Source organism: Meriones unguiculatus, chromosome 21 (genome assembly GCF_030254825.1).
Source record: "Meriones unguiculatus strain TT.TT164.6M chromosome 21, Bangor_MerUng_6.1, whole genome shotgun sequence".
NCBI lineage: Eukaryota > Metazoa > Chordata > Mammalia > Rodentia > Muridae > Meriones > Meriones unguiculatus.
The window spans coordinates 52405392-52419556 of NC_083368.1; the positions used below are offsets into that span (position 1 = coordinate 52405392).

General features: G+C 39.7%; 1 protein-coding gene across 1 annotated transcript in view; it reads left to right on the forward strand.

The window, feature by feature from the left end:
* Asb15 (ankyrin repeat and SOCS box containing 15) overlaps positions 1–11138 on the forward strand; it is a 45068-nt gene extending 33930 nt beyond the window's left edge. Inside the window, exons 6-10 of the mRNA XM_021638782.2 lie at positions 486–731; positions 2280–2451; positions 4136–4706; positions 5097–5250; positions 8948–11138. Coding sequence (XP_021494457.1) covers positions 486–731; positions 2280–2451; positions 4136–4706; positions 5097–5250; positions 8948–9123 — 1319 coding nt within the window. The 3' untranslated portion in view covers positions 9124–11138. The remainder of the gene's footprint in view (positions 1–485; positions 732–2279; positions 2452–4135; positions 4707–5096; positions 5251–8947) is intronic.
* Positions 11139–14165: the final 3027 nt, after the last annotated feature.

Genomic DNA, 14165 nt, shown 5'->3' on the forward strand with positions numbered 1-14165 from the left:
TTAACATACATTATTTAATTGGTACAACCCTATAGTGTGCTGTTCCCATTTTTTTTTAAAGAGGTTGATGTTTGGAATGGGTACACATAAAATTTTGTCTATTTTTTCCCCTCTTTTTTGTTTTTCAAGACAGGGTTTCTTTGTGTAGCCCTGGCTATCCTGGAACTCTATAGACCAGGCTGGCTTGAACTCATGGAGGTCCGCCTGCCTCTGCCTCCCAAGTGCTGTAACTAAAGGCGTGTGCCACCACCACTGGGTGACAAATTCTAACTTGATGATAAACATTTCTTATGAAGTTCTTACCCATTCTGAGTCCTGAAGACTCCACAGACAAAAGTTCAGCACGTGGAAGTGAAAGCACATGGGAAATACAATATCCTTTTATAGAAGAAATGGAATAGCTTCTACCTATGTTGATACTAGTTTAATTCCATATAAAATACTCACGTTGATAAGGCAACTTCATGTCAATATTCCTGTTCAAGCTATAAAAAAGGGCTCCTATGACATGGTATCTGAACTGATTAAATACAACACAAGCCTTGACCAGCCCTGTGTCAAGCAATGGTCAGCAATGCATGAAGCAGCTAAGCAAGGCCGCAAAGATATTATAGCCCTGCTACTGAACCACAGAGGCAACGTCCACCTGAGAGACGGATTTGGAGTGACGCCTTTAGGAGTTGCTGCTGAGTACGGCCACTGTGATGTGTTAGAACACCTTATTCACAAAGGTATGTGAAATGAGTTATTCTGTCCTGACCTCAGGCTCTCCTCTGTTGCACATGGCCTCCTCCTCCTTTGGGTGAGGCTTTATCCTAGCCCCTCATTAAGCCCTTATCCCACCACTTAGGCTCTGTTTTTTGTGACCAGCTGAGATTGGGAAGAGCAGCCATGATTGCTTTCTCTAGAGACAGCCTAGTTTCCACATAGATTTTGTGGGAAGGCTTTTACTATCATCCTTATTAATTCCTCCTCTTTTTCCACTTGTTGATGTCACAGTCTCTCTTAACCAGGACGTAGAGGTTGTATTTACCACTACATATCTGTCACTTTCTTTCCCAAATCCAGATGGTTGCAAAGTATAGAAGTCTGTCTTGTCTTCATGTTGCCATCTGTCTGCCTCCCTGGCCAGGTCCTTCCCATCTTCCCTGGACCCATGTGATCATTTGCTAACTCTTCTCCAGATTTCCATTCTGCATGTCAGAGACTCCATACTATGCACAACTTAGTTCCTCTCGCGCAAGCACAATATCAGTAGTGTATTCTACTCAAAACGCCACCGCGGCTGCTTTCGATAACGAGAACTGTTTTTCCAGACTGGCACTTCGCTCTTCCGATCCTGTGTATTCCAGTCCAGGAAAAACAGAATACGGGTGTTCTCTGTGCCTGCGTTTAGGTCAGGTCCTTGCTCTCCTTTGGAATAATATGCAGTCTCTTGAGACATTCTCATAAATACTTCCTAAGTCTCTTCAACAAATGGTGACATTCTCCACCCCTCAGACTTCTAAATGCTTAAGCTGTACAACCAGGAATAAAGAAAGTCAATCCCTATCTCCTAGCTCCTACCCCCACCTTCTTTTCCTGAGACACTTGTCTACATGCTCAGGACCCAGAGTCCTCATCCATAAGTGAATCACACGATCCCCCAAAGAAAGTTAGCATTTTTTTTTGTGCTTCCCAATATAAACTTCATTGGATAACCACATAACCTTGGAAAAAATGCTACATTAGTTTACAGATGGAGAAACACAGACACATGAAAACCCCATCCTTATCCATGAGTCAAACAGTAGGTCTATTATCAAAGACAGCTCTCCTCCCTTCAGAGCATGAGTCCTCCTCAAGCTGTCAGCCCACCGGCATTGTACACTGAGTGTTCTCTAGTTACGTCTTCGTTTATTGTTTAAGCTCCTTTAGTCAGGCTTATTAAGCTTAGACTAGGGCCACACACAGTGTCTACACCTCATAGTATTTGTTGAATTGGAAGAGTGATACCTGTTCTCATCAAATTAAAAAGTCCTGTGATCATATTTCTTAAAGCATGTGTCCATCATAAAAACTGACTTGTTTTCACTCATGGTTTTGTGACTCTCTCTCCCTGAAAGTTTAATAAAATGAAGCATGTTGCCTAGCTGTTATTGAAGCTACTAAAACAAGTAGGCATAGAGGGTTAAAAGTCTACACTGTTTGGCTTGAATAGGAAAGGAAACCGAGAGGTTACGTTAGCAGACTCTCTCAGCACTGCCCAGCCATCTAAGCCATGTGCTTTACTCCGCCAGGTGGTGATGTGTTTGCTTTGGCGGATGATGGGGCATCTGTGCTATTTGAGGCAGCAGGAGGCGGAAACCCTGACTGCATTTCCCTCCTGCTGAAATACGGAGGAAGTGGCAATGTGCCTAACAGGGCGGGGCATCTTCCAATACACCGAGCTGCCTATGAGGGACATTACCTGTGAGTAATATACTGAGGTGATTGCTTTACATTAAAAAAAAGCTAAGTTATATGTACAGTAAAATGTCTCAATATATGATACTCCCCAAATCTCAAAGAGATTCACACATTTTGTATTTCAGTGCTTGAAATTGATTTCATAGCTTTCTGTCTTCCATTCTATAGCCTTGATTTTCACAGGATGAATTTATAGAAATTTTTTTAAATAAAAAGTATTCATTGTAGAGGAATAAAGTTGTTATTGAGAAATCTTTACCAACTAGCAGGAATGTCATTTTGTATTTTTAAAAAATGGTTCAACAAATGGCTACAAAGTTTCTAAACATTTTGCCATTGACTGAGGATTAGAATTTGTAATGCTACTTTTAGTCTGGTCATTTCCTAGCATTGCCATGATGTACATAATACTATAATGGTGGATATATTATAATAAATAGAAGAGATTCATTATAACTTAGATTGAGTATAATTTTCAACCACAAAATATGTTATAACCAATATAGTAATAGAAGTCTAAAATCACAACATTAAACTATCCTCCAAGAGAAGATGGTTTTAAGAAATTAAAAGTATCTCACAAGTTCAAAAACTTTGAAGTAGCTAGGCTTTATTATTTCTGGTAGCCACATTGGCAAAGTTAAGGGACCAATGACGCATAATTGATGCGAAGTGACACGTTGTTAAAGTTTCACTGGATTTACTCCCAGCGTTCATAAATTCACACATGATAGCTCTGACTTAGGCACAGGGGATCGAGTTATTCTTGCTTGTGGCTCGTATGAATGTCTAGATGGTTAGTGAAGTGTGAAATTGACAAGTATCATCACATGTATTTAGAAACATGAGCTAGGGACAGCTATGTCATCAGGACGGATGCAAGTATGTTGGAATGCTAAAGATCCTTCTTTTCACTAAGAACCCTCCTGCGGAGAAAACTGAGCCATCTGCACACCTTTAATCCCAACACAGATGCAGAGGCAGGTGGATCTCTGAGTTCAAGGCCAGCCTGCCCTACAGTTTGAGTTCCAGAACAGCCAAGGCTACACAAGAAACCCTGTCTCAAAAACCCAAAAATAAAATAAAATAAATATTAAAAAAAAAAAAAAGAATTCACCTATGAGCTGTATAAGAGACAAGACGTACACAGACAATATGGATAAGTGTCTTAACATTAATGGAAAAAATTAATAAGACTCAAAAGATTCTTTCACATGGAGCTCAGGCCCCTAGACAAGTCATCTCCTTGTCAAGCCTTTGCAATGTACATCTTTAAATGAGAAGGCTATATTTATGCTGTCCAAGGTCATCTGCCCAAGACTGCATGGTTTCTAGTGGCCAGGATTGTCCAGTGTTTCTCTATGCCATCAGAGGCACTTATTCTCTTTGGCAAATTACAATCACACCTGTTGATTTTAAAAATTGTATTCTTAAGAGGCAGAATTGTAAAGGTGGGGAGATTCCTGAGGATTCAAACCTAGAACCAAACATGTAAGATCCAGGATGTTCCTTGGGAATTTTTAGAATGGGAAACTAAATTAAAACTCAACTAAACTGCATTAAACTAAACAAAGTGAATTCACTTGTCTAATGAGAAAAATTTTATTCAATTATTTAATTTTCTTTATACAATAGGGGTATTTAAAGACTTTTGTTGTTTTTGTTTGTCTGTTTGTTTTTGCTCTAGTGCTCTGAAATATCTTATCCCAGTCACATCCAAACATGCAATCCAGAAAAGTGGCCTAACTCCAATTCACTCAGCCACAGATGGACAAAATGCTCAGTGCCTCGAACTGCTCATTGAAAACGGTTTTGATGTCAATGCCCTGCTCGCAGACCACATTTCCCAGAGCTACGACGACGAGAGAAAGACCGCACTGTATTTTGCTGTCTCTAATAATGATGTCCACTGCACGGAAATCCTTCTGGCTGCAGGTGCAGACCCCAACTTAGATCCCCTCAACTGTCTGCTTGTGGCAGTGAGGGCCAACAGACACGAGATTGTCCGGCTGCTTCTCTCCTATGGAGCTAATGTCAATTGTTATTTTATGCATGTGAATGACACTCACTTTCCCAGTGCCATTCAGTATGCCCTAAATGATGAGCTTATGATGAGGCTCCTGCTGAACAATGGCTACCGGGTGGAGCTGTGCTTTGACTGCTTGCACGGAGACATCTTTGGAAATTCATTTGCGTGGTCAGAGATGGAGGAGGAGGAACTGCCAGGATGGACATCTTGCATAATAAAAGATAACCCAGTGAGTTGCATCCTTTCCTTCTTCATTTTGGATCAGTACCCTAACTCACATCTGTCTTTAAGTTTTGATTCTTTTTCAACCCTTTTGGTTATTATACTGGGGCTAGGGAAGAAAAACAATCTTCCATGTCATGTTTGCTCTGATCCCAACAGGAGCATGAATATGCCTTTAGTACTTTAGTCCTAAGCAATAATCATGGCATTTCTTTTTCATTTTTGTTTATCATCAAGAATATATAAATCATCAAGAATATATATATATATATATATATATCAAGAACATATCAAGAATATGTTTCCTGTAAAAAGACAAAGGGCACTTTTCATAGCAATACTGATTATGTGTATGATATATTTTAAAACCACTAAATGAACTTCTCAATTTTCTCAGTTCTGTGAGTTTATTACAGTCCCATGGATGAAGCACCTGGTGGGCAGCACTGTCCGTATACTGATAGACTACATGGACTACGTCCCTCTGTGTGCTAAACTGAAGTCTGTGCTGGAAGCGCAGAGAGAATGGCCAGAAATCCGCCAAATAATAGGTACAAACCGATGGTTTCTTCACTTCAAATTTTTGTTTATGTGTTTATTGTGTGTATGTGCTGTTGTGAATGTGATGATGAGTGTGTGCTTCTATCCTCACGAGAAACTTACAATTAGCAGTGACCATAGTTCTGGGCATCCCTGTCACACAGAATTTGGTGCAGAAAAGCCAATCCCTGCAATAATAAATTACATGTGATGATTCCAGACCTGAGGAAGGAAACTCATCAGCGTGAACCTGGAGTATCTGCTCATGCCAGGCACCAGCGGCTACCAGAGCTGGGTTTGAGGGTCCATGAGCCAACTTGAGACTCTCAGTGGACAAACAGGACTATTCAAGTTTCAAAAACATGCTTCTTTCAAAGAGTAACCAAATTATGTCCAAAATGTCTAAATACACCGTACCTTAAAACCTGATCATTTCAAAGGGTTTATAGGAAATTGACTTAATTTGAAACTTGTTAAAAAAACACTTAAGCCATTTTTCTGCCTTGTTTATATGTCATACAAACAACATACACCATATATGTTTATATACCTGTCATAGGTAACCAAAATAGATGAGCAAAATCTCTCCATGAAAGTGTCTCAAGTAATAAGTGAACTTTTACATAACTTCATTTTATACCCCAAATAAACGAATCGATGTGTTTGTTACACCTTGGCTATTGCCAGTATCATATTACGGGGGTCCTAGATGAGAGAAAATCATTTGCTAGAGAGATCAGGCATACGTATGCTCAATCTCTGGATGCAGCTACTACCTTTCAGAAAACAGAGGAAGCAAGGTGACATGGAGCTACACTATGGCGATACATTCCAGCCACAGGAAAACAGGCATTTGGGTTCTTCAGTGATTAAGTGACGTGCTAAAAAAATGGATAAAGAACTGAAGATCTTCAGATACTTAAGGATATTGCATAACTTTTTAATCCTCCAGCTGCAGGAATGACATCCTCCAGAGGAATGACATCTGATGTTGACTTCTGGCCCACATACACCCATACACGTCCACTTGAACTGCCACATTCGTGTGCGTGCGTGTGTGTGTGTGTGTGTGTGTGTGTGTGTACATACACAAACACAACAAAAGAAACCTGAGGGAGCATTCACTTCAATGATGAGAGTGATGACGTCTTTGTTATATTTGGTGATAAAATTTCAAATCACATTCTTTCAATAGTAAAACAAAGTTAGCGTTGGTGGCATATGCCTGTAAACCCAGCATTCGGAGGCCAAGGCAGGAAGGATTGATACACTTTGTATCAATCCTATAGTTAGTGTAAGGACAGACCCCTTAGATGATGACACTTCAAATAGGGTAATTGCTGTACAAGTGAGAGTCGTGGTGGTTTGTGGGAGAAGGAAGAACGAAGGTTGGCAAGGCTGAGCAGCCATCTTCCATGGCTGACGAAGTTTTATTTCATAACCTGAGAGGCAGTCAATGATGTTCATCTATTTGGTATTCTTAATTCATGAAACTATGCATGTTTGTAGTTAGTCTCATATTTAAAATTTTAAAGGCAAAAAGCTTAAATGATTCACCTTAAATGGTGTTTTCAAAATGAAAACACCAGTGAAGCATAAATAAATTAATTTCCCAAAGTTTGGGGCAATAACAAAGCCAGGGGTTGGTTGAGCCTCATTTATCCTACTTGATAACATTGGCTGTTTCTGCAGTAATTACTGTTATTTCTATCATAAGTAGCAGAGATTTTTTTCTTTCTTTCTTTTTTTTTTTTTTTTTTTAGGAAATGAGAATTAATGGTCCATGTGTTTTTATCTAAAACAAACTCCTAGTTGTGATGATTTTAGAAAGATATTCTGTAGGGAGGACTGGAGAGATAGCTCAGAGGTTAAGAGCACTGGCTGTTCTTCCAAAGGTCCTGAGTTCAATTCCCACCAACCACATGGTGGCTCATAACCATCTATAATGAGATCTGGTGCCCTCTTGCAGGCAGAATACTGTATAAATTATAAATATATAAATCTTGAAAGAAAAAAAGAGAAAGAAAGAAACTCTAGATAAGAATGAAGTCAGGATGCTTTTCTGTTATTTCAGTGGCTTATTCCTGCGACCAGCATCAGATGGTTGCCGGGAGCCCAGAAAACCACTGGATGCCAGTGTTCCTCCAGCTATAGATAGTTTGTACATTAAGTAATAAAATCAAATTGCAGTTTTATTAAAACATGGGAGAGTGCTCACTTTGATCATAATATTTTCATATTTTCTTTTATTGTTTGTTTGTTTCATCTTTTTCGAGACAGGGTTTCTCTGTGTAGCCTTGGCTGTCCTGGACTCACTTTGTAGACCAGGCTGGCCTTGAACTCACAGTGATCTGCCTGGCTCTGCTTCCCTGAGTGCTGGGATTACAGACGTGTGCCGTTACGCCTGGCTTCATAGTTTCATAATACCATGTCCATATTATTTGTGCCTCAAGTTTGTAGAAAATTGTCCTAATTTATTTTTGAGATGGGATTTTGCTATGTAGCCCAATCTAGTCTGAAACTCTCTCTCTATCCCAGGCTGACCTCAAACCTTCTTGCCTTGGCCTCCGAATGCTGGGATTACAGGCATATGCCACTAACACTAACTTTGTTTTACTATTAAAAGAATGTGATTTGAAATTTTATCACCAGCTATAACAAAGACGTCATCACGTGAAGTGAATGCTCTCTCACGTTTCTTTTGTTGTGTTTGTGTATGTACACACACACACACGAGTGTGGCAGTTCAGGTGGATGTGTATGTATGTATGTGGGCCAGAAGTCAACATCGGATGTCATTCCTCTGGGGTTTTCTGATGAGGCAGGTTGGCTGGCCAGTGAGCTTCCAGTACCCCTTGTTTCTGCCTCTCTAGTAAAATCAGGTCTTAATGCTTGCACAGGCAACATTACCTGTGGAGCAGCCCCAACCCCAACATTTGTTGACTGTTTTGGCATCATAGGCTTTTCTAGCAGTTTATATGGTGTATTTAGCCTTTAGACAATTCAGTGAAGTAGGTACTGTTGTTATCCACCTTACATAAATGAGAATACGAATTATAAGGTTTAGCCACTGTGCAAGGTCATGCAAAGTAACAGGCAGGATTGTAATGCCAGCTGACAGAGTCCAGAGCCAATATTTACTTGTATATCTGTACTGTGCTGCCTCCTCACTGGTTCTTTTATAATTCTGATACAAAGAATATATTTACATATCATGAGATATGTAAATATTAGTAGCCAATGTGTCGCAGACACTGGGAACAGGCCTCGGATTGAATCATAAATATTATATAAAATCATTGAGTAATGTTTTACTGATAATTATTCGTCAGAAAAACTAGTAGAAAAGAGAGGAAATAAAGAAATATGTCTGTATAATATTTAGTTCTTAAAAAGAAAAGTGTGACCATTTGCTTTTAAAGTCAACTCCATTTGTCTTTTTAACAAACTATAGTTGGACACCCATGAGGAGCCAGACTTGGCTCTGTTCGCAAAGATGCAGATGGAATTTCCATCCTCATGGAGCTCAGATCATGAGGGAAGGGCTGGAGTACTTCATTGAAATGTGAATTGAGGTCAAAATTATCACCTGGTGATGTGCATATTTGCAGAAAAACACTCCGCATGCTACTCTGAAACAATCAGTATCTTACATGTGAAGCCAATAGGACTTTTCAACTTTGTGTTTGTTCCCTCATCTCTTTTTAGAGAGTCCTTGCTCATTAAAGCATCTGTGCCGGTTAAAAATTCGTAGAGTTATGGGACTCCAGCGACTGTGCCAACCATCCTCCATGGAGAAGCTTCCCCTCCCAGCAGCGATTCGGAGATACTTATTATTTAAAGAATATGATCTCTATGGACAACAGCTGGAGTTAATGATATAACTTTTAAATTATATTTTAAAATGTGATTCTTAAAGTATTTTAAAATGTGATTCCCCAGAGGTCATTGGAATTGTTTCATATTTGTAAGTATATTTAAATCTACTGAGAACTTTGTAGTCAAGTCATGTCTCTGTGGAAAGAACATGCACCCTCTTAAAGACTTTTAGGCTTCTAAGATAAGCAATATCGGGTATCTGAATTTCTATTGATTGTCTTCAGTTGTTACAAGTCTTCAAATCCTCCCTATCAACAGAGTATCAACGTTTGAGAGTCTAGGCTTAAAAGCTAAAAAGCCGCTTGCTCAAATCCCCCCATCATCTCATGCCTGCTGCTGTCCTGTTTTGTCGTTAGAACCACCGTCTAGAAGAGCTCATGTGTACCTGCAGATTCGCCCTACATCCTGGCCTCTCCCTCACCCACCTTCCTGTTGACTCTTACAGCATCTGACTCCATTTACTGTTCTGTCCTTGGTTTTCCCCACGCTGATAGCTCAGTTTTCCCTCTGAGCCCTCCTCCCTTGCCTCTCCTCTGTCTCTGCTTCTTTATGCTGCTCCTCTTCCTCCAACGATGTCCTCTGTCCTTTTCTGATATGCTGTGTTCTCTGGGAAACTCCATTCACTTTGGTGGTTGTGACCGTTTTGCTGGGGACTATAACATTTACAGCTCAAGTTCAACCTTTTGTCTCCTAGGCTTCAGACCTGCCAAACATTGACCTAACACATCGAAACACAAAGATATCTGTAGTGTAGCATGTCCTCAAATCCTCCCTTCACCAGGCATTTTTCTCTTATAGTCTGCTGTTCAATATTAGCACAGTCAATTCAGTTTCCAAATGAAAAAGATTTGGTGTCTGTCTCCTCCCCCCCAACCTGTCCTTTTCTCACCCAGCATTCCAACTCACCAAATGTCATTAACTTTCTCTTTTAAACCCACCATTTCCTACTCAGTTCCAGAAATTTCACTATCCATCTGACTGTATTCTTCCTCTTTCGAGACAATCCAGGGCTGCTTCTTTGGCTTGTCTGCCTTTGTGTTTTTATGTCCTCTACAGAGTCCACACACAGCATTTCAGAACGATCTTTCAGAGACTTTGATATGGCTCATTCCTTTGCTGAAAATCACTGCCATTATTTTGGGATAAAAATCCTGAGTTCTCACATGACCTCCATGCTTTAACTACCCCGTCCTCTGTAGCCTGCCTGCATCCCCCACACCCCATTAACAGTGTCATTGTTACATACTTTCCCCGGTGATCCTCAGGTCTTATACATAAATTTTATAATACCAGAGGTTTTCATTTTATTAGCAAAAATAAGGCCATCATTTTAAAGGATACCATCTATTACCACCATTTCATTTTTAAAAGAGATTATTCCTTGGGATGCTAGAAAACAAGATGGTGGTAAGCTCACTCGTTAAAATGGATTGATGTTAGCCTTGAAAAGACTGACCATACTGTTCTCATCTCCTCACGGACGAGCGAACCGTCACTGTGGTCCACAAGTATCTGCATCTCTTTGATGGAAACCACTGTGAACCCAGGACCTCTGCTTCCTTTATCCTCTTCATGCATCTTTCTTTCCTCTCCCACGGATTAACTAATCCTCACACTGCAGAGCTTGGCCCAGCTGTCGCTTCCTCTGGAATGGAGGACACTGCCCAGAGCTGCTCATGGGGTATCGCAGGAGTCTGTGTTACATTAGACTGGAAGCTCCTTGAGGGCAGGATCGTGTCTGCTTTATCTGCCAGTGTGTCCTCAGAGCCCAACACATTTCCTAGACTGTGAATGTTATACAAGAGCCAGTCTAAAATAGTCAATGACTTCATGGTGAAGTGATAGAATTTCTGACTGGGTGTGTAAACTTAGTAATGTAATTATTTATTTAAATTAATTATTCTTTCATTTTAATAGTGTAATTTTTTACATTTTTTTTGGCAGTAACATCTCACTAGTTTGTAAATTTTCTGAAGTGTGTTTACTTTCAGTTATCTTTGAAAGATAAATAAGTCTGGAAAGAAACCTATATATAATTAGGGTTATGGTTTTAATGTACTTGTTTCCTTCGGTGTTTTTCAATACAAATTATATCATAATGTACTTAATTTGAACTAAATTAAATGTGATGTTTCATGTACTATATTTCATAACTCTTGTGTTGCTTTCTTTATTGTGCTTAAAATTCATTGCTTCTTATAAATTTTGCTCTAAATAAATGAAAAATAAAACTGAAGATGTAAGTCTGCTGTTTGATGCTTCAGGTATTAAATGTATTTGGAATAATAAGTACAAGAAATACCTGGATATAAAGATAAGAACTGGGTGCACATGGGAAAGGTTTTTAAAGTTATTGCCTTGACTCTTTGAAAGGACAAAATTTATCTTAAGAATTGGAAATGATCCTACATCTGAAACTCGTTACAATTTGGACTTTTCCAACGGTGTCTGTTTTTTCTGAGAGATGTTGATTCCTGCCTCACCAGAGCTGTGTGTCTCCTCCTGTGTCACTTGATCTGGAGGAGGTCAGCAGCTGCTCCTCCAGTCAGGCTAAGAAGCCAAGCACTCTGCAGTGGTGCCAATGTCTCCACTGTGCCCTGACAGGACGGGGTGTGGATGCCATCTCCCCATGCTGCCAAGCTGCCTGTGGCTGTTTTAGTCACTGTAGCTCCTGTTTAGTGTCATTCAGAGAATCTGGGTGGGAAAAAGTGAAAATGATCTCTTAGCTGAGCAGGGTTTGGGTTAGTATTTCAATCGACCTCAGTCAATTCATACTTTCATTTCTGGTAAAACATATTCAACAGCTGCATTGAAACCATGTTCTTGAAGAATATGGTTTAATAATTTTAACCGATTACAGGGCATATTTTCAGGCAAAAGAAAGACAGTGTAGGAAATGTGAAAACATTTATCTAATTGTGCAATATTCCCTTCAAAGTAGGCTTTAAAAAATACAGACATCAGACAGCAAGAAAAATACAAGAGATTCATAACAGGAAATAATTAATCTTTTTAATAGTCATTAACCTTTTATTAGATATTCCTGCCAAAATTTGGGTTTTAATTGCCATTACGCTTGTGTATACATCTACTTCCCAAATCATAAGTTATTTAGAACATATAAAAATTGCATCTGCTTCAACTTATTCATTAAAAATTAACATTACGCATAAATACATATAAACATACAATACACGTATGTTATTTGAGCACTTAAGACTTCTGCATGTACACATTCTAATATACTGTTGCAGTGCCATATTATATTAGAAGTTTTATTGGTTTGATAAAACACAACCAAAAGCAAACTTAGGGAGGAAAGGGTTTATTTAAATTTAAAGCTTATTGTTCATTATGCAGGGACGTCAGGGTAGGAACTCAAGGCAGGAACTGATGTAGAGGCTATGGAAGAATTCTGCTTACTTGCTTGCTCCCTATGGATTGCTCAGCAGGAATTCTTATATTATCCAGGACCACTTGCCCAGAGGTAATAACCCCTAAATTGCGATGAGCCCTCCCCCATTAATCTATAACCAAGTAAATGACGGATAGACTTGCCTATAGGCTAACCTTATAGAGACAGCTTGTCAATTGAGAGTTCCTCTTCCCAAGTGCCTCCAGTGTATACCAATTTTTTAAAAAAAACCTAACTAGTACATGTATATAATGCAAGAACATGTACTTTGTACTAAGTATCCATTTCCTTAAGTGGACTAAGTCAGGCACAGAAAGACAGAAATCACAGGATCTCACTTAAATGCAGAATCTGGAAAGGCAAGGAAAGCAGTAATTACAAGAAACTGGTAAGCAGGAGAGGAGATTGGGGATATCTCAAGTGATAGCAACTATCAGTTAGACGTGAATAATTTAAAAAATTTTATTATGCAACATGGTAGCCATCATTAATGACAACACAGTGTATGTCTGTGTTAGTCTTTTTCTCCTTTTTTTTTTTTTTGGTGTTTTGAGACAAGGTTTTTCTGTGTAACAGTCCTGGCTGTTATGGAACTCTCTTTGTAGACCAAGCTGGTCTTAAACTGACAGAGACCCACCTGCGTCAGCCTCCTGAGTGTGGGGATTAAAGGTGTGTGCCACCAGCATCTAGTGTCATTTCTCTCCTTTCTAAATGGGATATTTGAAAGTAGGTAACGTAAGGAGGGAATGGCTTGCTCGTCTCACAGGTCTAGAGGGTCCTGCTCATTGTGATGGAAGAGCTTCTTCCATCACATTCGCCACCAAGCCTTCTCCACTTTGAGAAGAACCATAAGAGCATGAGGTTGCTTTCTCACACCTGTCTGAATGATGAAACAGGGAATGTTGAGAAAGTTGGTTGGTACTCATCCAGCTTGTTTATTTAGTCTAGATTCCTAACCCATGGGATAGTATCCCAAACTTTAGGGTGGGTCTTCCCTCCTACACTAATCTTCTCTAAAAATACCTTCACAGACAAGCCCAGAGGTGTATCTTCTAAGTGATTCTACATGCAGACAAGTAGACAGTGAAGATGAGCCATCACAATATAGAAACTACCCAAAGAATTCTGCTGCTTGTTCTGCCAAGACACGAGCAGGAGAGGAGTGCCACATGCACACTCATTCTCCATGAGGTCATCCACCGCCATGCCTTCTCTGCCATGATAGACTGTAGAAGAGTCCTCCATTCACGCTCACCTTCCATGAAGCAACCTGCCACCATGCCTTCTTCACCATAATACAGAGGTACCCCAGCAATATGCTCATTTTCCATGAAGTCATTCGCCACCAAGCCTTCTCCACTTTGATGGGCCATATCTCTTCAAAAAGAGCCAAATAAGCTCTGCATCTGTTAAAGTTCTTCTTGAGTATTTGGTAACATCAATTAGAAAAACAACCAATACAGGAAATTAGTACCAAGTAGTTGAGTCTTGCTGCCTTGCTGAAGATGATGATGTAAGTCATAGACTTACTGAACTGGTTTGTAGGAAGAATAAGAAAGTCTCAGGAAAATGAAAGATTACACCTGGACCTGAGATAGAGAACACTGATGTTGTATTATGGCAAAGAGCCTG